At 46.7% G+C, this 27855-nt stretch overlaps 1 protein-coding gene across 2 annotated transcripts in view; it reads right to left on the reverse strand.

Annotated features, from left to right (window-relative positions):
- Positions 1 to 3319: 3319 nt before the first annotated feature.
- Positions 3320 to 27855, reverse strand: part of FBLN7 (fibulin 7) — a 61332-nt gene continuing 36796 nt past the window's right edge. Inside the window, exons 5-8 of one of the 2 annotated variants that reach the window (XM_090053064.1) lie at positions 25411 to 25548; positions 19315 to 19452; positions 11613 to 11751; positions 3320 to 10692 (exon numbers count right to left, since the gene is read on the reverse strand). In XM_090053064.1, the coding sequence (XP_089909190.1) occupies positions 10320 to 10692; positions 11613 to 11751; positions 19315 to 19452; positions 25411 to 25548 (788 nt within the window). In that variant the 3' untranslated portion in view covers positions 3320 to 10319. The remainder of the gene's footprint in view (positions 10693 to 11612; positions 11752 to 19314; positions 19453 to 25410; positions 25549 to 27855) is intronic. The other variant, XM_090053075.1, reaches the window with a different exon arrangement.

A 27855-nucleotide genomic window follows, 5' to 3' on the forward strand; every position in this document is an offset into this window, starting at 1 on the left:
GGCACAGCCCCGCAGACCACCCTGGATCTGTGTGCTGGTTGACAGGAGGTTGCTGCTGCTGGCAAGTGACACAAGTTTTGCTTTTAGCAGTTTGAGGTGCAGTTTCCCAGAAACCCCTGCACCTATCTCCTTGAAACTTGGCAGGCTTCATGCAGGAAGGCACAGGTCTGGAACGTCAGCTTGGAGGGATGCGACCCCCTACCTTTTCCAGATTTTGGCCTATGTATGGTGAGTCCTATGGCTGTGCTTGGCTTCCCTTTGTGTAGCTTGCAAGGTAGCTTGGGGGAGGTGACTGCTGGACTGTTATGGGGGGTTGGAATGGCTGCATGGGGTGGAGGGCCGTGATGTGCCCTGGGTGATAGTAGGGAATCTGGATTTCTCTAATAAAAAAAATTCAAAATTCTCTGATTTAAAAAAAACCAAATCTGTTTTTCTGTGGTTAAAATGAAACACCACAGTACATACAGATATTAGTTGAACACAATGTTTTATTGATATATTTACAATTTTAAAGTAATTTGGAAGCCTACCAGTGCCTCAATCATTATAATAAAATGAAGTCTAAGTACATATATATTTTGGCATTTGATTTTGGTTTTTTTATCATAGAAAATCAGAGCTCCTGCTGCTTTGTGGTGCTGAGCATCCTTGATACACCCTCAGTTCCAAACCACAGCTCCCCCCAGGCCTGCCAGTGCCCCTCACTCCTGACCCACAGCCCTTCGTCCCCTCCATTGCTCCTCAGTCCTAACCCCCAGCCCCCAAACACCCCCAGCCCTGCTGGGGCCACTCACTCTTGACCCACTGCCCTAGGTACTAGTACCCCAGTATGTTGGGTAGGTGTTGTGTGTGTGGGGTAGGGGGGATATGGGGCAGGGGGCGTGCCTGACCATAGGCGATGGCAGTGTTGATGCATCTGGGGGATACAGGGGGGCCACAGCAGGGCAAAGGGCTGCAACCTGGCCAGACCAGCACTGGGCAGGAGCTGCCACCACAGTGAGGTGCCCCCTGCTTGCTGCTGCTGTGGGGGCAACTTGTGCAACCCCACTGCGGGGGTGCCTCACCTTGGTGGTAGCTCCTGCCCAGTGCCTCACCTTGGTGGCCATAGTGGCGTCGCTGGTGCGGGGTTTGTGGTGGTAGCAGCAATGAGTCTTACCGCCACACTTTGCCCTTCTGCTCTGGGTCCCATCTGCTGGTCTGTGGTGGGGGCTCCTGCCCAGTCCTGGTCTGGCCAGGCTTCAGCCCCATGATCCGCTGTGGGCACAAAAGTCTGGGAAAGGTACATGACTTCCCCAAGCCCTCCTAACATGTCCCCTCAGCACCCAACCCCTCCCTGGGAGTGCATGCAGTGGCAGGGAGCTGCTCCACTTCTCCCCTCCTGGGATGAGGTACCTATGGCTCCATCCTGCTCCCCAGCCAGGCCCTGTGGCTACACATTCCTGCCCCAGCCCCACACCCTGGACACTGTCCTGACTGGGCAGCAGCTCCAGCCCCAGGCTCCAACCTCCAACCCTGTCCCAGTCCCAGACTCCAAGACTGCCTCAATCTCCACACAAATTGTACCACCCAACCCCGTCATGTCACCTATGCCCCCCTGGCCTCCCACACATCATCTACACCCCCTCCCATAGACTTACATGAAGGCAGCTGCAGGAGCTGCTCTCCACCATGCTGCCTAGACCGGTACTGCTAGCTGTAGAGGTTGTAGGGGCTGTTGGGAGGGAATGGTGGGGTGCAGAATGTGTGTGTGTGTGTGTGTGTGTGTGTGTGTGTAATGAATGAGGACAGATGGCAGCTGGAGAAGTATGTGGGTGGAAAGACAGGGTGGTGTAAAAGTGGGTGAGAGATCAATGTGAGTTGCAAATAGGGATACACAGGACAAACAAGCAATGTGTCTGTCTTGTTTTCTTTGGATCTCCCAAGTCTAACCTTTCCAGCAACAGGACACTTACAGCTCTTGTCCCCTTGCTCTACCTGTGGCAGGTTAGGGTGCTTTTAATTTCTTGGGCAGTATCCCTTGTAGTTGTGAGACAAGGCTGATCTTATTTTAGAAAGAGGTTTGACAAGCACTTGTATGGGATGGTTTGGATAGGAGTGATCCTGCCCTGAGCAGGGGGTTGGACATGATGACCTCTGGACATCCTTTCCAGCCCTACTCTTGTATGAATCTGTGAACCAATACAAATAAAGATACATTAGTTCAAATCTTCTTTCAGGCGTCTGTTCATTTGCTTGGACATGTCACTAGGTAGTCTCTCCAGCCCTACCAAGGGTAAATTTGCTGGTATAAACCTGGTTGTGGTAGAGGCAGGACACAACAGGGCAGCAATCCCCCTGGGCAGCAGTAGCTGCAGTAACATTGCTCTCAGTTACACAACTCCTCTTACTGTGAGGTTAATGCAGACTTAATGGACCATGATAGGCAGACCTAGGATTTTGAAAAGCAGGGTGTAACTCTGCTGTTTCCTTTGCTTATGGGGGAGCAGCCTGCTGAAATGGGTGGGGGGATCTGAATTCCTTACCCTGTCACAACAGGGTGCCCCAGAGAAGCAGGGGCAATGGCAGTCCCTTCACTGCCACTGCTGTTGCAACAGGCCTGGCTGGCATCAAGTGGAAGAGAGCCTCTTGTCGGCTCAGATCAAGTGTAGTCCTATGCTTACCTGGCAAGGGAAACACCGTGACCACTGAGGTGGTCTTCCTAGCTGCACTGGGAAAGACTGCTGTCCTGGCATGGGAATAGTACCTGCCAAGGTAATGTATAGTAAACCTTCCACTTAGCTGCTGGAGTGGGAAGATCTTGGCTTTATGCCCATTTTATGGAAAGAGGAGACTCCTCCCCAGCAGGAGCCTTATGGCTGAGGGCAAGCAAAACTTGGGGGCATCTGAACCCCAAGCTTCTAGGCTTGAGCCTGTAAGTAAGATGCCTGCCAAAGTTTCTGGGAACATCTGAAGCCCCAGATGGGGTTGAAGGATGTAGTAGGGCCACTTATGGTTCTGGACTGATTCACGGATTTGGAATTTGTTTTGGCTAATTTGACTTGGAATACGGAAATTTTTAAAAAAACAAAACAAAAAAGAGAACCTAGGTAAGTCAAACCAGCTCTTTCACAGCCATCTGCCCCCTCCCCCACCCCTGCAATGAAAAACCAAGAACATCCCTGGAGGCCCCCTGGATCTGCCCCGTACAGCACTAACTGCAGATTGCTCAGTGTTCAGACAGCAGAGCCTGTTGTTTGGAGCCTTGGTCACTTCCCACCCTTTTCATTTTGCCTGAAGTTTCAGGCCCATTGGTCAAGGCAATAAGCAGGCAGACAAGAAATGCAAGAATAAACCAATTTAAGTCTGACTGGCTTCCAGTAATATTTGGAGGCAGTTGGATTTTTCTGTGCAGCTGAACTTACGGTCTCCTGGTGTGAATGTCCATTATGGCAACTTCTCCCAACAAGACAAGGATAGCATTGCAGTTCCTGCAGCCGTACACATTCCCTTTGTGAACAGATCCCAACCAAAGTATCCAAAAGGTGTGAAGTACTTTATTTATCCAGTAAAAGTCTACATCATTAATCACGCTAAAATGGTGTATTATAAAAGCATGCATAATGTAGTATTTCATGGTTAACATAAGAAAGCACTGAAACTGAGAAACACGTACCTAACATTGAAAGTGATGATATCATGAAAGTGGGTTCTGCAGGTATGTAATTAATTATTATACCTGCAAAGGCAAACCATGGAAATGATTGCTGAATCAGCAGTTGTCTTCTACAGCTGCTCAGTCACAACTAAGTGTGTGGGCAGTGGTTTATTGTGAATGAAATAGTCACACCTCAGGTTCCCTTCCATCAAACTCACCCAGGTCCCCAGGCTGGTTCCAGATCATGAGGCTTCTCGTGGGTCGGATCTGGACCTACTTCCAGTGGCAGGATGAAATGGCAGTGCAGGGGTTAACAGAGCTGTTGCTTATCCCTCCACTGACATGCATCCGTGATGAGGTTCTGTACTCCAGACTTTGGCGGCAGGTCCTACCCCTGGCTCACACCATCAAATTCCAAGCTCCTCTGGGAGTCCTGTTGAATCAGCTTCATGGGCCACAGCCAGCCTGTGGGCTGTATCTTTGAAATCCTTGCCTTACTACAAGCCCTTAATGCCATCAACATGATTTTTGCAACAATGGATAACATTTATATTCCATACAAGGTATTTTTATTATAATGCTATCCTCAGGATTTGCCTTAGGACATGTTTTTGATCCTTGGGATAACACCACCAGTCAATGTATTCTTAAAAGAACACCTCAGCAATACAAAAGTAGAAAAATGTATAGAATAAAATGAGGCGTTCCAAACTTGTCCATACTAGCACCCCGAGCACCCTGTACCTGTTTATCTGGGATCTCCCTCTGATTTAGCAATATGAGAAAGGCAGGCTAGTTCTGACTTCTAGATGCCTATTCATGACTGCCAGCTTGGGATTAAAAAAAACTTTGGTTTGTTTGATATTTTAATAAGCAGTCAATTAATTTTATTATGGCATTCAATGGAAACACTTACAATCCCTGAATGGAATTGAAACAGCCTAATTAATATACATTAATTTTACATTATACACACCATGCACTCAACCCACAGAATTACTTCATCAGTGGGGTATCTTGTTGGCAGACAGCCTGCCTCTGAGCAACAATTATGTGAATGCTTTCATTTAATAAAGCTAAGACACCTAATTTATACATAGTCAAGCTATAAAGATCTGATTCTGTTCTACTGAGATCAATGAGTTTTGGCTATGAACTTCAATGGGGAGAAGAGAAGGCCCTAAATGGTCTGAATGCTATGTTACCATCCCATCTAAGTTACAGCAATGCCCTGAGGTTTGCACTGTTTTCCTTATTTCCCTGTAACTGATGACGCTTTCTAAACCCTTCCATGTGTTACTGGGAAGGAGATTAGAAGCTGTAGGCTGGTTTAGCCTTTCAGGGCTTTCTAAGAAGCCTTTCATTAAGACCCACACTTTCCCAGGCTGGCTAAATCTTTTAACAGAGTGCCACATTGCTCTTTTACAAGCCTCCTTTAAACACAGTGCTGCCTACTCCAGTGTAGCATGGCATCATTTGCTAGTCTCTTTGCTTTTAATTCTTTGTTGTTGTTGTCATTGTTGCAGTGGTAGCTCATGGACCTCTCTTCCCTCCTTAAACCTAAGAAGGATCTAAATTCTAGTTGAACCATTAACCTCAGTTCGCCTCCACTGTTTCTTTTTGAAACTGGTACTTGTATCCTGTTGCAGCATCCAGGTATGATTCTCACTGTAGGTTGTAGGAAGCTACAATGAATAGATGGTTCATACAGGGCTGTGGCAAATTTTCTCCTTCCCACCCCTCCAAGAGAGGGGAGACCATACCACCTCTATCAGGTATCAAACCACAGAATCAAGCCCACAGTAATTCTTAAACATGGAAATTATACGTGTTTCTGCTAAGCCATCTTCACAATCTGTCCTCTCTTCTGGTTCTCATATGGACAGCCAACAAGCTGACTGCCTCTGTCTTCTGTTGATTTAGTGACTGAAAATCTGTACAAGGACATGGATGAAGAGAACCCAAAATGCAAATCTGTTTATGAAACCTAGTTTGGACAAGGAGCATCAAGATCTGTCTACACTGCAACCTTGAGTGACTCCTAGGCCTCCCCTCTAGCCCAAGCCTGCCAACCATCCACAATACAAACCCCTAACCTCACACTCCCTGGCAGGTGCCCAGCCTGACCCCAAAGCTCTCCTCAGCATCAAAGCCCGAGGCTGGGCTCCCTTCTGCCCCGCTCTAAGTTCAGTATTCACCTGAGCACTGTGGGCCACAAGCATAGGAAGTCCACTAGTGGCCTTTTGGCACTTCACTGACTGTCTCTACTGCCCATAATTAGAGTCTAAAACAGGAGATGCAAATAGTCAGCATGATTCCCAAAAGGGCTCTGCTTTAGTTCCTGTTCTTCTAGAAATCAGTCTGCCTACTTCTTGTCTCCATGCTGCAGCAAGGTAGCATAGACAGGAAGGGGCAGCTCAGCTCAGGGTATTTGAGGCTGAGTCTTCATTTTACCCCCAAAAACAGATGCACACCTGCCTTTGGGGCCCCTGTTCCAGCTGATGGCACTGACAGCTCTCATATATGCACAGATTAGCAAGACTGTGCTGACCTTCAAGAGCACTGCTTCTCAACCAGAGTGCCACCCTGGGGTGCCATGACAGCCTTTGAAGGGTGCCATGGGGAAAGAGGAGACAAGCAAGACAAGCTCAGACTCTGGGCAGAAGGTAAGTGCAGGTTCTTCCTTTCCAGTTACTCATCCTGTTAGCTGCTTCTCCTCTTTCCCAGCCCCTCTACAAGCAGGCAAGGCACCAATACATTAATTTTGGAAATGGAGTGCTACTCAATTCACCAAGATTATGGAAGGGTGCCTTGATTCTAAAAACATTGAAAACCACGCTGTTAGAGTCAACTTACTACTCTAGTATCTGCTGTGTTTATTGTCCTAAAGAAAGCCAAGGCCCTGAGAGCTCCCAGTGCTTCTTTTGGAGACAGTGACCTTCTCAGTAACACTGGGAATCAGGCTACAATACCGACAGCAAATTAAGAACACACCAAAGTAGCCAAGTTTCTTGAAGCTGCTATAGGAACTGTGATTCCAATAACCCTGCTGATTACCCTGTAGAAGTGCTGCTATTTTTACATGCAATTTCATTTGCTTTGTGAATCAACAAACCGTCTCCCAGTTTCCAAATATGTGACCCAGTTTGATCCCTGTGCACATTATGGAAGGGTGCCTCAGGTCTAAAAAGACTGAAAACCACTGTGTTAGAGTCAGCCTACTACTCTAGTCTCTGCTTTGTTCATTATCATAAATATATGACAGATATGAAATATATAAATACATGAAAAATAATATGATGTTGCTTTTATAAAGCTGGAGTGTGCTTCACAGCTCCAAGCAAAAGCTCCTCTTGTGCCTTTGTGCAGGAAAGGAGCACCAGTGAATTGTCTAGGCTTAGGGGGATTCAAGGACTGCTCAGCTTTTTGCTCTGGGCCCAATGCTGCTTTCTGGCTGTACTTTTGGGTTGGATTGCTCCCAGAACCTTGCTGGGGAGGTTCATCTCCTTACTATGAGGTGTGTGCCTCTGCTTACACTGACAGACTGATGCCCCTGGATGTCTCCAAACCAGTCACATTTTGCACTAACCCATCTTTGATTGGTGGTATTTGTGCACATCAGAGCTGTGACGGTTTGTGCCCGAGAGGTATTGTGTGACTGCTGTGGAACCTACAAAGCAACACAATTCACAGGAGAATGGAACCCACAGTCATTTTATATGGATTTACATTTCCAACCCCATTCATAGACTACTTCAGAACTGTGCGGAGAGAGTGGGCCAGATTCTCATTGGGTGTTGTCCGCCACAGCAGTGGAGCCATGGTGATCTGTGTCAGTTACATATCTGATCCAATGTTGGTATCGGGGCCAGGGGAGAGAAATGCTCAGGGTGCTACTAGTGACTGCTCTTGCGTTACTTGCAGTACAGTGCACCGGGATCTTGATCCAAAACTCACTGAAGTCAGTGGAAAGAATCCAGTTAACTTCAGTGGGGTTAGATGAGCTTCCAATTGGGAGTAAAGACTGTGGGTTCCATTCTCCTGCGAATGTACAGCGGTGAACGCTGTGGGAAATTCCTACCAATCATGAACAAGTATTCAGTGTAAGAGCCTCCTTTATATTCATGAGAGCAAGGAAAGACTGTAATCTTCTTCATATGTCTACTGCAAAGCAATGTAATGCTAAATAACAAAATGAAGAAGCATGGATCAGTCATCATCAGAGTGTACTAGTTATATAAAGAAGCACACACGCGTCTTCCTGTTCTTGAAGGACTCTTGAGAAACAGCCCTTTGAGCTGTGTGGAAGGACTACAGTGATGATGAGAGTGGGGTTAGAAAGGATTTACAGCAACCAAATGCAAGGCACTAACCTTTACTGTCAGAAACTTGGTGTGCAAACACACAGGGCCAACTTCCTCCTTGGGTGATTCCAGTGGTTTGTTCCATAGGTGATTTTGACCTATGCATGTCTCAGTGGTTGCGCAAGTGAAACTGGGAACAGAACTTGTCCCAAATATTTTAAGATAATATACAGTATTCTGTATTCAAAATGCAACATCCTGGGCAGGGCTTGTTATAGCCACAAAAATGTCTGCTTTTATACTCAGCTAATAAGAAAGGAGATTTAAAAAACAGAAGTATTAAGCTAAATTCTGATGATATTGACACCAGTACAAATTTGGAGGAAATTTTGTGAAGTCAATGCCACTGTACTCATCGAGACTAATTCAGGATCTGTTCCACAGACTCCAATTGCAAATGAAAGCCATTCAATATTTTTAGACCCATCCAACATAATTCTCATGCAGGGCCAAACTTCCCCATTAAATTCTATGGTAAGGTCTAATACTTCTATAGAAAAGCTATCTGTAAAAATCCCAACAAGACTTTTTTCGTAAGAGGAATTTAAGCCTTAATTGCTTTCTTATAAATATAATTTGAAAGGTAGTCTTATTCTGAAAGTTCTTGTTATGAAAATAGCTCATGACAGAGTCTAGAATGGACTTTTTTGAACTTTAACTTACAGCAAATGGTATACATTAGGTGGTAATCAAGCCCCAATTCTTTATTCCTCTGGGGGAGGCACTTGATGGATTTTATTCTACTGTAGCATTCTACTGTTATGGATTAGTTATCAGTTTGGATTATTTTGGAGCCATGGGAAATAGATTGAGAGCACCAGACTAATGTTTTAAATCTACCAGTGGAAGGCATTTGGTAGCTTTCTCTTATCTCATGGAAAAACCACACATGCCACAGAACTTCCACATATTTTGGTACAGTTGAAAACACTTGAAATTCAACCCTGCACCATTAAATAAGTGGAATTCTTTCAACTGATTGGAAGAGGAGGATGAACAAGTACTTGGTCAGCTGTGCTTAGCTGAAACAAACCCAGGCCCAGAATAACAGTGGTATTATCACCAGAAGGACTGAGCTGTGTTGTGGAAAAACCTATGCAACACTGGTTCAGGTTGTGCCATCTGTTCTTGCAAGCATAGTTGTTTTAAGGATTTTTGAGGCTGTGGGCAGAGTGCCATTTGGGGGCCTCTGTGCAAGTAACCCTATGGTAGTTACTGTCCTGATTTTGTGTGACTGTGCAGGCAGGAATAGTCAGTGTTTTGCATGATGGTGTATTTGGATGTTGGGTGCATGCAGTCTCTCCATGTTGTGCTCCTGAAAGGTTGCACCCCATGCAGAAACACACGTCACATGTGCCTTCTCTTTGTACTAGCTGGTGGGTCTTGGAGTCCTTTCATACAGAGACACAGGACTTGGATCCCAGGGGCTCATGCCTGAAGACAGTACTGCTTGTGGGCAATACTGATTCAACATGGTGTTTTCTAAACAACTCTTCAGGGCTGTATTTAATTTACATCTTTATACTGTACTGGTCTGAAAGCAACAGACATCTCTGTGAGGGGCTGGATGAGGACAAACAAGGCTTCAGCACACTCATTTGCCCACAGATTACTCACCAGCACGTGTTTTCCAATTTAGATCTCAGCACTGTGTTTCCTGGAGGTTAGTGGGGAGGATGCTAAATTGCTATGGTTTCCTGATAATTCCATTGGGTGTGTGGCCCGTTGCTACAGAGCATGCCAGACTTCTGTGATGGAGCAGCTGCTTGTTGCTGGCGAGTACATGAGTTCATTCACACTTCATTTGCTGTTTTTCATATATGTGGGTGTAAAACCAGTCAGGAGACTGAGCACAAAAAAAAAAAAAAAAAAAAAAAAAAAATCCCAAATCCAGAGGGAAAAGTATTTAGCTACAGGGAGGTTAGTGTATCGGATAGAATCTGGCTTTCATTGCTATACTCCTCTGATTAGGGTTAGTGTTTCTACAAGCATAGATTTATGGAAGATGGTAAAAAATTTAAAGTATCCAAGGTCAAAACTTCCTATAAAAGAGTAAGTTTATGAGATGATTGCAGAAAATACCCCTGTAACTGCCAGAGTAATTTGGTTGATCTCATTGCTTGATACTAGTTTTTAAGCCCATGTTTCTTGGAGTAGTTGCAGTACGATTGCCTTTCAGTGGCTACAGGTGCTCTCACAGGGCTGGCTCACTAGTTAGAAACAGAGGAAGTTTCTAAAAGAGTCTGTACTAAAAGAAAGCGATGGATGAGGAGGAACAGTCCATGAGCTGTTGATTTCCTTGCTTTCATGAGCTGCTTTCTTTAGAACTCGTAGGGAGACACAAAAACGGTAATTTTGGAAACATGCTTGGCCTGGAAGGTGCGATCCAGGTACTCTGACATGTCAACATCCACCTCTACTGTCTGGGGTCCTTTCATGCTTTGTACAAGGATGAGCTCTCCTGTCTGCCTGTCTGAGCGCTGCATCACAAAGTGCCCTCGGCTGTTGCCTCCCACAATCCCAAAGCGCAAGCTGTCAGGTCCAGGCCGTCCCGGAGCTGAGGCAGTTGCCATACGGAAAAGTGGGGTGGGAGTGATCAGGTTGGAAGGCAGAGGCAGGTAGTGGAAAGAGATGGTCTTTGGGGCATGATGACACGATCTACTGTCCATTGGGCAGGGATTGCGTTCACACTGGCTAACAGTGGAAGAAAGGAGAAGGTTTAGGTCAGTTCCAGGAACAGTTTGTATGAAAGCATCATGGCCATGGGGCCTTGGCCTAAAAATCTTATTTCAAATGATCCATTAATATTAATTGGGAGAATTTATGGTCAAATGTACTACAAAAACATTTCTTAAAATACATTCATCAAACTAATCCTAACATGAAGGAATGTTCACCGATGAGTCCCCCATAGCCCTAGTGAAAAGAGGAAGTGCTTGCATGACCTGGAATCATGAGAACTAGCAGATTACAGGCTGAGTCCTCCTCCTGGTCACCACTTATGTAAATCTGCACTAACCCCAGTGAAGTTGCACTGTATATATGCCATTGTAACCAAGGTCAAAATCTAGCCCCCCAGGGATTGAGAATAGGGCCTCTTAAATGAGAATATAAGCATGGGGCTGTAGCAGAAAGGTATCCTCTGGGGACCAGGCACAGGATGGGGTGGAAACTGAAGGGGGCCAGGTGCAGAGGCTGGGACAACACATGAAACTACCCTGCTGGTCAGTGTTTTACACACAGACCTACAGCTAACACATGGAGAAGTTCTTTGCATGTCAGAAGAGTGTAAGATTTAGGGTCAAAAGTCAGCAAGAGTTTTGCCGCTGACTTCAGTAGGTCCAGGATTTCATCCCAGGAGGTTCATTTAGTCATTTCTCTTTAAGGTCTGTCCTGGTACTGGATTTAGTAAAGCCAAGTCTTGAATTAACTTCAAGATGAACAACCTGGAATTGAGGGTTTAAGAACACTTTTTTCCTGTCTCACAAAGAGGGCCTTCTAGAAGGAGACATGTTTTAACAAGGCAATTAAACAGGATTGTAAACTTGATGATCATAGTTACTCTATCTGGAGTTCACAAGACCATTAATTCTGTTTCATTTCTCCATACTTACAATGGTGATGTTTTCACATAGCTGACATTGCCACTAGACTTAGGACACTCAGAGCTAACACACTGGAAGCCTCCTCCAGTATTAATGCATGTTGTGCCCTTTGAGCAGTTGTGCCGGGACAGGGCACACTCATCTATATCTGCAAAACAGTGACATTTGAAAGAGAGTTATGTAAAAGCAAAAGACTGGAAAGGACCTGCTCTTATCATATTTCTTGCATATAACGCACACTCTAATTTCCAGCAGCTCGTTTTTGGGGAAAAGGTCATTAGCAACACATTAGGGGGACACGAGAGGGCACATCCCCCCATATTGCTGCATTGCCAGTGGGGTGCAGGGCATGGGGCTACAGCCTGGCTGATGCCAGGGCCCAGCAACAGTGGGGGTGGTGGTGGCTGCACAATTTCTGCACCATCAGCAGGGCGTGGAGCTGCAGACTAGCTGCACCCAATACCCAGCAGCAGCATCATGGAGTTGTGCCCCCACACTGCAGTGGTGGTGCAGAATTGTGCCTCCCCACTGTCAGAACTTAAGTGTTGGCTATGGGAAAAGGTATTTGTTGTATGCAAGAAAATTAAGTAGTTTGCCCAGAAGGGTCCACAAGAATTTAAACTAACCTTTTAAAAATAACCCTTCTTTTTTAGCATGAGAAAAACGTTCTTAAAGCAATTATCCAATGACCCTGAGGGTGTCCATCAGAACTATCATTCAGTAATTCCATGTTAATGTGCTCCATTTAACAATAGAAGACAAGATGTTACTTTTCACTGCTAACCATGCAAACTCAGCCTATGCTCTCAAGGCCAAATTGGGCTCTTCCTTTTCTAAAAAAGACCATTATTAGTAAGACAGGTTTTAAATGCAAAATTCCTCCCTTTTTTTACACCTGGGCAATGCCCCCGCATGCTGCTCAGAGTGACCCCAGTGCACCCCCATTGCCTCAGATTGACTTGCCCAGGTAAGGCCAACTGAAACTAAGTGAACAGATCTCTTTGTAGCTGCACATAAGACACAACAGACCATAGCACCATCTTCCCGCAGCTACAGAGACAGCAAGCATAGGTCTGGGAGGACACTTTTGCCTGAATTTTTTTTTACAGGAAAACATAGATTCTGGATCACTAAATCATTCAAATCAAAATGAGACATTTGGATAAAGTCAATACTTTTTCAATCCAGAATGGTTTCTCGTTTACAAGTCTCCGTTAGTTATATTTTGAAAAATTAAATCCTAAACAAAGCATTGGGAGTGGTAACGTGAGGTTGTAGCTGTGCTGATCCAGGAATTATGTCAGAGGCAGGGATTTCCTTGGGTGATATCTTGTAATGGACCAACTGCACAGCAAGGATAGAGTTAGACAAGCTTTAGAATGCAAGAATGTCTTCTTCAAGTCTGAGAAGAAAAGCAACAAAGGGATAGCAAAAAACAGTTGGCTGCAAAATATGAGGGAGGAGAGAAATTCCCAGGGGCAGTAGACAAGCAATTAGCTGAAGAAAAGAAACTGATTACTGGGAAATCAAGGCCTATAAAAAGGGCAGAGTTCATTAGCACCTTCCATTTGTGGGAAGAATTCAAGAATCAGGTAGGTTATAATGTACAATAAAAGCAGTATCAGTGTTAAGTCCTTGGCTCCTAGTCAGAGTTGGCCTTAGGGAAAATGGTGCCCATGGCAAACTTGTATTTTGGCGCCCCCACCCACCATCCTGCCAGCCCCACCCCCGAGTCAGCAGCCCTGGTGCAGGCAGAGGCAGTCAGGGATCCAGGGCACAGTCCAGTGGATCTGCCCACACTGCCCAGCCTGTCTCCTCCTGAGCAGCACCTGGGGGTGGGGGCTTCACCTCCTTGCCTGCAGCAGCACCACTGACTTGGGAGGCGGGGGTCTGGGCACTGCTTTGTGTGTGTGTGTGCATGTGTGTATGTACATGTGTGTGTGTGGTGCACCCCTGACTATGGCGCCCTGGGCTTTCACCCATGTCACCCACCCCTAAGGCCGGCTCTGCTCCTGGTGTCCAGCCAGCTTATGAATTTCTGTTCCCAAGTCCACCTTTGAAAGCCATTAGGTAGATTTCCCCTAAGCATGAAGATAGTAAGATTTCATAGATTTCATAGACATTAGGGCTGGAAGGGACCTCGGAGATCATCGAGTCCAGCCCCCTGCCCAAAGGGCAGGAAGTCAGCTGGGGTCATAGGATCCCAGCAAGATAAGCATCCAATTTACTCTTGAAGGTGCTCAATGTAGGTCCTTGAACCACCTCCGCTGGCAGACTGTTCCAGACCTTGGGGGCTCGGACAGTAAAGAAATTCTTCCTTATGTCCAGCCTGAAACGGTCTTGCAGGAGTTTGTGACCGTTCGACCTCGTCATCCCTTGGGGCGCTCTGGTGAACAGATGTTCCCCCAGATCCTGGTGGTCACCCCTGATAAACTTATAGGTGGCCATCAGATCACCCCTGAGCCTGCGCTTTTCCAGGCTAAAGAGTCCCATGGCTCTCAGCCTGTCATCGTAAGATCTGTTTTCCTGACCTCTGATCATGCGCGTGGCTCTCCTTTGGACTCTCTCAAGCTTCTCCACATCCTTTTTGAATTGTGGAGCCCAAAACTGGATGCAGTACTCCAGCTGCGGCCTCACCAAGGCCGAGTACAAGGGGAGAATGACGTCCCGGGATTTGCTCGAGAAGCATCTATGGATGCACGCCAGCATTTTGGTCGCTTTACTAGCCGCAGCATCGCATTGCAGGCTCATGTTCATCTTGTGGTCAATGATGACCCCCAAGTCTTTTTCTTCTGTAGTGCTAACCAACGTAGCACTGCCGAGCCTACAAGGAAGCTGCAGGTTTTTCCTCCCAAGGTGGAGAACCTTGCATTTTTCGGTGTTAAACACCATGAGATTCTCGTCTGCCCATTTGCTGAGCTTGTCCAGGTCAGCCTGGATCACCTGCCTGTCTTCTGGCGTGGATGCTTTGCCCCAAAGTTTGGTGTCATCGGCGAACTTGGCCAGTCCACTCCTGACTCCAATGTCCACATCGTTAATGAAGATGTTGAACAGTATGGGTCCCAGGACAGAGCCTTGAGGGACCCCACTGGTCACAGGGCACCACGATGAGTGACTGCCATCAATCACAACCCTCTGGGTCCGACCACGAATCCAATTTCCCAGCCAGCGGATAGTGGTGGAGCCAAAGCCACAACTGGGCAGTTTGGCCAAGAGGTGATCATGGGATACCAGATCAAAAGCTTTTTTGAAGTCAAGATATATGACATCAATCTCTTCTCCCTTGTCCAGGTGATAGGTCACCTGGTCATAGAAGGAAATGAGATTGGTCAAACAAGACCTACCTGCAACAAACCCGTGCTGGCTATCCCTTAGAATGTTAGCCTGGGCCAGTCCCTCAAGGATGGCCTCCTTAATAAACTTTTCTAAGATCTTCCCCAGCATAGAAGTCAGGCTAATGGGCCTGTAGTTAGCCGGATCCACTCTCCTCCCTTTCTTGAAGATCGGCACCACATTGGCCTTCTTCCAGTCTTCGGGCACTACACCAGAGCGCCAGGAGTTTTCAAAGATCCGTGCCAGGGGCTGGGCTATGACGCTCGCCAGCTCCTTGAGTACCCTGGGGTACAGGTTGTCAGGGCCAGCTGACTTGAAGGTATCCAGCTTCTCAAGGTGTTCCTTCACGAGGTCAGCATTGATGGAGGGTAGGGGATCCCCCTCACCCAGATTTCCCTGTCCCATAGCAGGCATGGGCATCCCGTGTGACTGATGAAAGACTGACGCAAAGTACCTATTTAATGGTTGGTTTTTTCCTGGGTGTCAGTTGTCAGTTGCCCCATCTGGTTTAGCAGGGGTCCAACATTGCCCTTGCTTTTCCTCCGGCTCCCCACATATCTGAAAAAGGACTTTTTGTTGTCCTTGATGCCTGAAGCTAGTTGGAGTTCAGTTGCAGCCTTGGCTTTCCTGGTTTGCTCCCTGCAGGACCGGACCAGCGCAGAGTAATCCTCCTTGGAGGTGAATCCCGTCCTCCATCCTTTGTAGGCTTTCCTTTTTAGCCACAGTAGGTCCGCTAGGTCTCTGGAGAGCCAGGGGGGCTGCTGTGCCTTCTTGCTGCCTTTCCTCCGTGTTGGAATAGATTTAGCTTGTGCACTGAGGATCGCTTCCTTGAGAAGCAACCACTCTTCTTGAACTCCCAACTCCCTGGGGTCATGGTCCCTGAGGGCCTGACCGACTAGCCTCTTGAGCTTGTCAAAGTCGGCTTTTCTGAAGTCAAGGACTTCTGTGTTGCTGACTGACTTGCCAGCTTTACGGCGGATGGTGAAGGTGATCAGCTCGTGGTCGCTGTCACCCAACTTCCCATCAATCACTAGGTCGCCGATTAGGTCATCCCCCGTAGCCAGTACCAGGTCAAGCAGAGCTTTGCCTCTCGTTGGCCCATAGACTTCTTGGGTCAGGTAGAGGTCATCCACGCACAAGAGAAAGCTTTGCGCCCGCTCAGATTTAGCTGAGTGATCTTCCCACGAGATGTCCGGGTAATTGAAGTCACCCATGACAACCAAGGTCCTGGAGCAAGCGGCCTCAGTCAGCTCCCGGGCGAACTCCTGGTCAAGCTCGGGACTTTGAGTGGTAGGTCTGTAGTAGACTCCCACCGTTGTGTCCCCTGTGCCGAATTCCCCACAAATTTTTACCCAGAGGGTCTCTAGCTGTCCATGCCGGTCGCCAACATCAGCTTGCAGGGACATGTAGCTTTCCTTCACATAGAGAGCTACACCCCCACCCCTTTTGTCAACACGATCCCTCCTGTATAGGGTATAGCCCTCTATACCCATGGTCCAGTCATGGGTGGAGTCCCACCAGGTCTCCGTTATCCCAATGACATCATATTTCTTTGCACTGAGCAGGAGGACGAGCTCCTCCTGCTTGTTGCCCAGGCTCCTGGCATTAGTGCACAGGCAGGCAAGTGTGCCCTTAGGGGCTCTTGCCTTGCCCACAGATTGTGCCAGGGCTGGGGCAGGGGTGAGCTCCCTTAAGTGCCCCCTTAAGTGCCTTGGTCCGCTGGCTTTGCAAGGGCCGTTCAGCGGGCCAGCAGGGGCAGTAGTCCCCCCATACCCCAGCGGGCTTAGTTTAAAGCCCGGTGGAGCAGGTCAGAGAGGGAATGGTTATTCTGATTCCTTAATCCATCCTTCCTCCTTTTTGATAGGGCTTGATTTCCCACTAATTAGCTTCTTTTCTTCAGCTAACTGTTTGTCTGCTACCCCTGGAAAATTTTCTCTCCACCACACATTTCAAAACCAACTGTGCTTTACTGTCACCATGTTTGCTTTTCTTCTTTGACTTGAAGAAGGCTGTCTTGCATCCAAAAGCCTATTTAACCATATCCAAACTATGCAGGTGGTCCAATAAAATATATCACACAAAGAAACCCTCCCCCCTTGCATAAACAAAGCATTGCATTTCAGGGAACAGTTCACTCTGAGGATTTTTTTTAAATGGCCAGAGCAAAAAAACCCCAGTTATTCACACAACTCTAAACACATCACAATAGGAAAATAACATTTGTTTGGCTCTAGGATCAGCAAATAGTCAGATTCTCACAAGGGCTCAGCACCTCCAGTCAGGGGCAGGATCTCAGAATCACTAACTAATACTAAGTTCTTGTGAAAACTGGGAGGCAGATCTAAGCAGGAAGGGGGTTGCCTTTCAGAGCAGAAATACCCTTTAAAGACTTGACACTGCAGTGCAACTCACCCTCTGCTTGCATAGCTGGTTATACCACCCCCCTTGCAATTTTTCTGACTTATTATAACTTAATTTAAGTCATTTTCTATCTTTTTACGGTGATCAAAGGATTAATGTGGATTGCTCAGCTATGACTCCTTCCTGTCAACTGAACTTTGATCTCATTACTGGAGAAACTTTGTGTTGTGTATCAGAAACTGTGTTATCCCTTTTTAACCCAGCATAATCAACCTTCACTAAAATGGTTAAAAAATTAAGTATAGAGGAGAAAACATGATAGTAGCAACTTTTGCCTATTCCTTTTTCCCCTTTCTTCTCTTGCTGTCAAAACTGTCTAAGCACATTTCCCTTCTTCAGCACAGTGAAGCAAAAAACCCTAATTATAATCATTCAGACCCGACAGAAAGACTGAAACCACATTCTTCCTCAGTCTTCTGTCTGCTGGGTTACATTCGGATGCTTTCCTAACTAAAGCGTCTGCCCATGCATAACCCTTGATAGCCTATAGGAAAAACAAAGGTAGATCTAAACCAGAGCAGAAAATTAGACACCTGTTTTTGTGACACTGCAAAACTGCAGCGCTATCTGAGGCATACCTCATTTTGCTTACCTGAAAAAAGGTATGAATTTTTTCATTTAAAATATGTTTTGAAAATGTCACTAAAATCTTACCAGAAGTTATGTAATATCCTCAGTAACCATGTAAAATAAACAAAAAACAAAAGCCATTAACTCCCCCCACCCTGAAAATGCAGCATTTGACAACTTTTCATGTCCAAGATCTTTTTTTTAACAAGTTTTTCCCAATAATTTCAATCAGTCTTAGTTTACTGTCTGCATTTAACTCCCAGTATTTCTCTCCTTTATGCTTACACTGACATTAACTTAGTCTCATCCACTGAAACTGCCTGTCATCAGTTACTACATTTGTTTGTTCCTTGAGGCTAGATTAAGGGCCAGCAACCATTCTGGTGCAGGCCAAGTGGCCTTGACGGCACATCAGGAGTAGCAAGGGATGGGCTTTCCTTGAGCCTCCATCAGAGCCTCACAGCTGGGAGCTGTGCACAGCCTGCACCGAGCACCGAGCAGTACTGCACCGAGCAGTACCACACCATGCTTCTCTCAGCCCCCTGTTACCTGACTGCACAGCTTCCAGGCAAAGGGAGCTGTGCCAGGGGCAGGCAGCTAGAAGCTCCTATGCTGCTGCTGCTGCTTCTTGCTCCTGCATCCCCCTTTCCCCCCACCTCTATACAGCTCAGCCCTGGCACAGCTGTACTCCAGCTGGAATCTGAACCTGCACCACAGCCTCACAGCCTTGAGGCGGGGGGACAGGAGTACAGAAGGCAGGGGACAGTTCTCCAGCCCAAGTGCAGCTCCTTACTGCTCGGTCCTAATGCAGGCATGGGCACAGGCAAAGCTGTGGTTCAATGGGCCAGATCCAACCCATAGACCATTTGTGACCAACCCTTGGGATAGATAATAGGTGTCTTGTCCTTAGGGACTAATGGATTATTTGAGTACTTGCTTAAAGCAGCCCCACATCAGGGTATGTACTCAGTTCTTTGCCCTCGTATGTGCCAGCATACCCAAGATTTATTATATATGCCTTGTCTTCTTCTACTGCTTCCCTAGTGTTCTGCCTGAAGGAGCCAGTGGGGAGCTGGGAACCTAGAAAATTGCTGCCCCTCTGTGGTCCAGTTTCTCCAGCTCCTTACTGTACAGTAGGGTAAGGATCATTTCAGGTTTCAGACTATGCAGAATGTTGGGGTTAGGAGAACAAAGCCAAACGTTGAACTTCCAAAATTTGCCAAGAAGCAGAACTACAACTCCTTTCCCAAACCCGAAGTCAACAGGAGCTTACCGTCCCCCATACGCTGCACTGTACCTACTGTAAATGAGTCAGCTTGTATGAATGCCATATACTTATAGGATGCCATAAGTTTGTGTGCCAGGTAATAAGGAAGTCATCTCTCACCTTCACAGCTTTTCCCATCACCAAGTATGTTGTATCCACTGGGGCAGGAGCAGCGGTAAGAGCCAGGAATGTTGATGCAGTTATGCATACACAGGCGTGGAGCTCCATCCAGCTTGTAGACCTCACATTCATTCACATCTGCAGAGAAAACACACCATCCTTAGCTCTGGACAAACTATTCATCACATCAAAGAATTTTTTGCTGGACACGGTCTTGTTCTTCATGTGAGTGTCTGGCAAGAACAGCAAGCTGGCAGCTTTTCTCTGGACCAAGCCATCCAGTGGTATTCAAAAGTGAAGCAAAACAACATCAATGAGGCAATATTTTCAGAGAAAAAATGTTTTGGTGCTAACTGATTTTGGGTTTGGCTGGGGAGTGAGCACGCAGATTGCACCAGTCTTCCTGTAAGCAAAGGATCAGCTTTGCAAATTGTGGGGTCTTCGGGCTGCCTACAAACATGGCTGGATTAGCTGCATATAATAATTAGGGCTGTGCGAAATTTTGCTGGCAGTTTCATTTCGATGCTGTTTTGACTTGTTTTAAGCTCGAAACAGTGAGATTTAAATGAAACAGAGAGCTTTGAAACAGTTTCAGAATGAGGCGAGTCGAAATGTTTTGAAATTTTCAAAATGTTTTGAGTTTCAAAGTTCAAGCTGGGCTTGCCTGAAGGGAAACGGAAATTAAAGTAAGGATAGGGAGGGGGGAAGGAGGAGGAAGGAGTGCTCTCATTATTGACTGTGTAGCTGGCCAGTGACTGTCATCCTTTCCTGAGGTCCCTTCCAATCCCAGTACTCTGAGGGAGGGATGAAAAAACTGCATAAAAGGCAGAATTGTTTGAACTGCCCTGCTTCCTGCCTTGGGGTCAGTTGAGTGAGGGCAAACCTTAACACACACACAATGCCACCCACCCATGTCACGAGTTTTGCCTGTCAGCAGCTAGAGATGCAGGACCCAGACTCTCCCTGCACCTATCTCCTTGACAGCTGGCAGGCTTCGTGGCCACAGCAGGGCCTAGCAGGCCTCCAGTTTTCACCCCCCTGTGCCCCAAGACAGACACAGTTGCACAAGCACCCATGTCATGAGTTTTGCCTGTCAGCAGCCAGAGGTGCAGGGTCCCAAAACCCAGAAGCCCCTTCACCTATCTCCTTGACAGCTGGCAGGCTTTGTGGCCTCAGCAGGGGCTACCATCCCTGCAGTTTTCATCCTGCTGCGCCTTAACACAAACATAGTGTCACCCATGTGGACAAGTTTTTCTTGTCCACAGCTCGAGGTTCAGTTTCCCTCAAACCCCTGCACCTATCTCCTTGAAACTTGGCAGGCTTTGTGGCCTCAGGAGGGGCTACCATTCCTGCAAGTTTCATCTGAATCAGGCCAGAAATGACAAAGTTATAGGCTGTTTCAAGCTTCCCCATTATAGCCTATGGGTGAAACATTGAAACAGCATTGAAACAGTGAAACTGTTTTGACAAAACTGAACAGAAGAACAGTTTCAAATCGAAATGAAATTCAAAATGAAGCACTGTTCCACTGAAATGTTGAAAAGCAAATCAAAACGGAATGGTGCCATTTTGCACAGCCTTAATAATAATGGTATAAAAATTATCTGGGTATAATAACCAACATGGCTAACTACCTCTGGCTAGGTGTAATAGTGCATGGAATTATTAGTTCCATTTGTTCATGGAGGACAAGGCACTTTGAAATACAGATTTTAAACTACATAACTCAGGATTCTTTCATTCACTCCTGAACCACAGGCACCTTTGGGCTGGGAGGCACAAATAATGCAGCACAAGGGATTAGGGCAATACAGGGAAGAGAATGGCTTATCACAAAAAGAAAGAACTACAACTCAAAGGTTTGCTAGTGCCTGCAAGGACATATTACCTGTACTTAGAAATGCAATATCAGGACAAAGCTAATCTTCTGGAAGGGTTTTCTTGCTAATGGAATCTAACAGCAAGCAAAGTCTACTAAACAAAGATACAAGTTAAAGCATCTATTAAAGCTATACAGTTCATTTTTTTTATCTTACAAGTATGTACAAATGTATCTGCATGTTTTGGATTGCTGGTAAGATCTTAGTTAGCCCTGTGTACCACAAAGTTTGGGCCTCCATGACTTATCCAGTTGAAACTGAAGTGATAGCTTATATAATATATTGGATGCAAAGCAATTTTAGGATGTATTGTAATTATTACTCCCTTCCTTCAAAATAAATACCACAGGCTCTTTAATGGCTATTCAGAGTTTGATTCTAGGTCTGTCTAAATAATAGCTCTTCCAGTAGCAGCATCTGTTACCAACATGGTGGGACAGTATTACATTGCTGACTTTGAGGGAAATTGTCACCTACTGAATCATCAGAAGTATCACCTGGGTTTTTTTGGAAGGTTTCCCACATAGCACTTACCTGGCCCAAAGCTCTGTAATTTATTAAATTGAGTTGAGTACAGAGCAAGGCAGAGACCGCAACTGAAGGAATCAGGCATGCACAGGGGCAGCTTCAGCAGGTCGCGAGGAGTGTGGTTGAAACCTGCCCCCTTTGGCTGTATGCCACATGCACAGAACGCTCTCTGAGCTCACTGGCATGTCAGCAGCAGCAGCCTCTGCCAGGGCTCCATATGTGCTCTAAGCTCTGAGCTCACTGGCTGGTCAGTGCAGCCTGGAGTCTCTGCTTTCAAGCAGCTCTGGAGCCTAGGGGGTGATTGCTACTGTTGTTTGCTCTTCCCCTTCTTCCTCCCTCCCCTCTGCTGAATTCAGCAGCAGTGGGGGAAAAGGAGATGAGCAACAGCAGCAGTGATGTTTAGTTGCTGGAAACTGGAGCTGCATTAAAGCAAGGACTGAGCACTGCCACCACTCATCTCCTCTCTGCTTTTCTTCCTGGTGTTGAAGTCAGCAGGGGAGGAAGGCAGAGGGGATGGGAAAAGGCTGGGGAGAAGCAGCAGTTCTCACCCCATCACAGAGCTCACAATACATTCACAGCTCCAAACAGGTGCTGTTCTGACACAGTCCTGAGCTCAGAGCTCCCTGGAACCTGAGATCCCAGTGAGGGCGTGTAGTCACACCACCTTCAGCAGTATGGCGCATGCACTATGCACTGTCTTCACCAGGACTACACCATGCTGCTGGCTGAAGGGGGTGTGGCTGGGATCCTGGATCCATCCATGAGCATGCTGAAAAGGAAAATAAGATTAAAAAGTACATTCAGGGTGAAAAGAAGCAAGGAGAATATTTATGCCTGCTAAAACAGCAAGTCAGCGGTGTTTGGAGACACCCAGAGAAAGGCAGCAGCTATGCTGCATGTGAATTCAACTCAAAAGATAGATTAGATTTCACAAAATTCTATAAAGAGACAAGAGTCTTTGGGAAAATGTTATATGTTTTATTAGACCAAATAAATAGCTGGAAAAATTGTTCTTTGCAAGCTTTTGGGCACAAACACCCTTTTTCAGGGATAGGGAGAGTCTGCTGTTTTGTGTTCTCCTGGATGGAACAGAAGCCAATATGCAAAACGCAGGTCTGTGAGAATGCAAGCGTGTGGCAGCGAGGAACAGGGGCCATGGGAGACAATAGATATGAGGCAGGTAGCTGGTGGCAGGAAGGGAGGAACATTGACCTGGTGATATTATGCAGCTGGTAAAATGTAGAGAGGTTACCTGGGGTTATCACAGGGGCAGGCAAAATATGGCCTGCAGGCCAGATCCAGCCCACCAGGCACATTCATTGGGCCCATGGCACCCACCAACAAATTGTGCCCCACCCAGCTAATCCGCCCACGAGGGTGGGAGCGAAGTGCCCATGTATACCCCCCCTCCCCGTCAGCACACCCTATTGAACCTCAATCCCATCCTCATGGATGGACGAGCCCAGCACAGTCAGCGTGCAGCTTCTGGGTGGATCTGCTGCTGCTGCAGTCACTAGGGGACCTGCTCAGCTTCCCAGCATCCTGCCTGCCCTGGGCAGCAGGTAGGGAAGCAGTGTGGCTAGGGAGGAGCTGCCGCTGGGCAGAGGCAGGGCGCATGGGGCTGGGGCTGGTGGCAGCACAGAGCCCACACCCGGGGGGTGGCGGCAGCACAGAACTCAGGTAGGCAGGGTGTTGGTGTCAGGGCAGGTGTGGGAACTCCCCCCCTACTCCCCTCACAGTGTGCAGCCCTGCAGGTGGTGGCAGCATCAGCAGCAGGCAGGGGTCCCTGGGGTGCTCATGCCCAGCACAGGTGCTGGTGCCCGGTGGCACGCCGCTCCAGCTGGCACTGCATATTGCAGTGAGGAGTGCAGCTGCCTGTATTGTGGGGGGTCCCCACCACATAGGCACAGCCCCCACACTTGCACACCTCTGGAGGGAAGCTAGAGCTATCTGCCTTCACCATTCCCTGTCACACAGGTCCCAGGACTCCACGGGGAAGCAGGGACCAAGGCTTCTTCTGGCAGAGTCCCGGGACCTGTGTGGCAGAAAGTGCTGAAGGCAGCCAGCTCCAGTCCATGGAGCTTCCCTACAGTCATGTGCAAGTGCGGGAGCTACTCATACGCGGTGGAGAACCCCCGCAAAAGAGGTGGCCTGGTAGAGGCTGTGCTCTTTGCTGTGATGTGCAGTGCTGGTCAAATCTGCATGCCACCGGGCACCCTCCTGTGCCAGGCACAAGCACCCCAAGTATCCCCGCTTGCTGCAGCCTATAGAGCTGTGTGCAATGAGGGAGGAGGGGGTCCCCACACTTCTCCACCCTTCCTCACACCCCACAAATGCCACACATCCATGCCCTGCCCCCACAACTCCCACATATACACCCCCAACATACTCTATTGCCCCTACACACAGCTGCACCCCCTCACCAACCCCCTTCACGCGCATACCCCCATACTCCACCATATATACCCCCACACCCCATCAGACACTCCACCACACCTAGCCTTGCACACACACCCTATCATGCCCCCCCCACAATCTACAAGACTAAGACTATTTTTCAGTTATTATGCAATCACTGATATATACAGTACACAAACACAAATCATGACAAATCTATTTTTTGTAATAAAATTAAAATATGTTATGGTAGATGTTTGACTTTTAGTATATGATTTTTTTTTCTGGTTCTAAGATGGCACCTCCTGATCCTGAAATTAGTATTTCTGGGGGTGGGGGGGGCAAAGGGAGGGACTTCTGGTCCCAAGATGGAGACTAGGGGTGGGGCAACTGTCAAGGGATGGGGCTACCTACCCATGGGGCCCTCGAAAGCTCACCAAACCTCATTAAATGGCACTCCAGCTGAAATAATTGCCCACCCCTGGGTTATTGGATGGCAGCCAGCTTATAATGTGCTATAAATCCAATGTCTATATTTAGTTCATGATTTTTTGTATCCACTAGATTTATGAAGTGAGGTTTGCAGGCTGATCTAGGAAAGGTGTTTTGTAAATTTCCTTTGAGGATTTTACAAGAACAATTTTTCCAACTATCTAGTTGATCTAATAAAATATATCACATTTATCCAAAGAACCTTGTCTGCCTATGTCCTTAGATCGACATGGCTACAACCTACACCTCTGTAAAGAGATGAATGATTTTGAGCACCCTCCCCTTTTAGTACCGCTTTTGGGACACCTTAAAGGCTCTTGAATTTCATAAAATATTGAGATCCCATTCTCTGAAAAATATGAGTCTTAAACGTGCCTCAGGTCAGGCCTGCCAAAATTGTGGCAATCTAAATTACTTCACAGTTTTAAAAACCATGGCTGAAGGGTAGGAAGATCCCATAAAATTTCATGTATGTTGAAACATGGGTTCCTGTCTCCAGCCCCCAAACCTAAGAGTATCTGCAGGAGAGTACCAAAGCTGTGTCACATTCTTGACCTGCTTACAGCTTGGCGTGAGAAAGAAAAAAGCTGCAGTCCTTCTGCAAAAGTATAATAAATAAAAACAGGTTCAGATCAGTTGCATGCTTTCTCAGGCAACACACAGACCTTTCCAAGCACAGTAATTGTCAGTAAATGAGTTAGTATCCAGGATTTCAGCTTTTGGAGACTTAGGTGCCCAACTGCATTGTTGGTATATTTGCAATGGGACTTGTGTAAGGTTATCTTGATTTTTCTCTTACCTTGACAAATGCTATTGTCTGCTGTGCCACTCATGTGGAAACCTGCCTCACAGCTACAGTGCTGTGTCCTGTCAATTTTGGCACAGCGTGGCTTACGACTGAAAGCAGGGTCATTTGTAACACTCCATGAAGGTGGTGCTGAGAGAGATGAAAGAAAACTTTAAAGGGCTTAAAGACAACTGGTTTAAAGGCCTATGTTAACATTTTCTAAAGTGTCTAAGTCACCTGGGCTTTTCAGACAAGATTTTTATACATATAAAGTGCCTAGAGATGACAGAATGCATCTAGTACAGTAGGCACCTCCCTGAATCTATAGATACCAAAATCCCTCTAAATATGTGACCCATAGGAGTTTCTGTCTCAGTGATAGCCACTGAGGCTTAAACTCATAAGGCCCAGATCCTCAAAGGGATTGGTACCATTAGGCATTTTTACATGTGGTTTGGGACTCAGCACTGGGTGCTTTAATTAGCAAGCTGCGCTAATTAAAAGTGCCTATGCGCCATGTGTATCAGCATCCCTGCATATCCCCATGATGAAAAAATGGCGGCAGGGTACTTTGAAATAAAGCTCATTAATGTGTTTTATTTCAAAGTGCCCTGCTGCCATTTTTTCAGCATGGAGATGCACAGCGATGCTGATATACATGACGCAAAAGGCTGCCAGAGCAAGAGCATCAATTTCCATGCTCCAGCAGACTTGATTAATTGAGTCTGCCACGATGCGCTGGATTTCCGGTGCATTGAAGCAGGCTCCCTGCCCATTGGTTCCATTGGGTTGCTAAGACTCCTTTGAAAATGGTACCCCTATCTTCCTAGCAGACTTCTGTGACTTCAGTTTATTGTTCATGTATTTCTAACCTGGGCATTACAATTTGTATTGATCCTCACATTAGGAACATTTGCTTATTACAAGGCTTTCAGGATGATCAGTTAAATGAAACTCAGATCTGGATTGTATTGTTTTATCCTAATATCTAAAAAAAGAAAAAAAAGAAACAGAATAATGGGTTAGTCAGTATAACAGAGGTGTAGCTCACAACGTTCTGTATAAAAGAGTCACAGGTTGCATTCATATATATCACTTTTAATCCCAAAGCCCAGCCTAACATATATCCCCAGAAACAATGTTCATTTCAACATAGATGAAATTGTATGTATGTTCATTTTGAAGGAATGCCACTCATGGAGATAGCAGTAGTCTTTGTTCTGAAGAATGTTCATTGTAAACCAAGTCCCATTGTTGAATAAATAATCATTTGCAAGCCAATCTTTATTTTCTTTTTATATGTTTAGTTGATTTGATATTAATGGGTACCCCCTTGATAACTTAGAGAAATAATACCCAGTGTAACTGGGAAGCTCTGCCCATGTTACTAGGAGGGCTTGAATCCGTAAAAGAACCAGGGATCAAGCAGCTAATGAGGCAATTAACTGCACCTGGCCCTGGGGAAAGAGGAACAAAAGGGCCAATCAGGTGACTGGAAAGGGGCTGGGTTGAGAAATAGAAACCCAGTCCCTGAGCTGGAAAGAGTTAGTTTGGCCCTGAAGGCATCAGGGTGAGGAGCTCTTGTGTAAAGCTGTTGCAGGAGGCAGGCTGACCAGCGCCTAAACAATCTTAGCCTGCCGTGAAGAAGAGGCCAAGGGGAACTCCCAGCTTACAGGGAAGTATTAATGCAGAGTTGGGAGGTTTTTTTTGTTTTGCAGCTGTTGGGTGGATATTTGTGTTTTGGTTAAATCTACCAGAGGACTAGATTATGGCTGTAAGGGGAGCAGCAGACCATGGACAGGGGTGCTTCGGGGCAGCCTCCCTGCAGTTAGCACCAGAGCTGAAGCCCTGAGACAGAGGGGCAGAGATGATTGAGGTGAAAGTGGACTCTAAAAAGGGGCTTACTGCTGTGGTAGGGCTGAACCTGGGAGGCTGAGGCCTTGACTAGTGGGCTCAAATGGAGGGTGTGGCCTTGGAGAAAAAAAGGGGCCAAGACGGTGATGCTGAGAACCTGACAAGTGCTGAATCCTATGTGGATGTCCCCTTCAAAGGGGAAGTACTAGGAGAGGCCAGAGGGCTCCAGGTGTGGCTGGTTAGGATGGACAGATCAGCCCATGATGTGACTATGGACCCACAGGGACCCCTCCCCAACAACAAAAAACAACACTGAAGTTACAGCAGGTGAGTGATAGGAGGTGAAGTGGGGTTGGGAAGGCTCTAGTAAGCAGGCAGATTCCTGTGGGTGCTTCATCCAGGCAGTAACTTATTCATAGTCTGTTAACTTTCAATATTTATTATTCATGAATCCTACTGCATGGCTGGTTCCCCCAGCCTCATGGCATTTCTTCTTCCTGATTAGACATTATCAGGTGTCTGAAGGTTCATGAAGCACAGTTGCTTAGACTACAAGGCGTTTGGGACTTCTTGTTATGTTTGTACAGCATCTGGCACAGTGTG

Source organism: Crocodylus siamensis, chromosome 1 (assembly GCF_052110815.1).
Source record: "Crocodylus siamensis isolate JL-2025a chromosome 1, ASM5211081v1, whole genome shotgun sequence".
In the NCBI taxonomy this organism is placed as follows: Eukaryota; Metazoa; Chordata; order Crocodylia; family Crocodylidae; genus Crocodylus; species Crocodylus siamensis.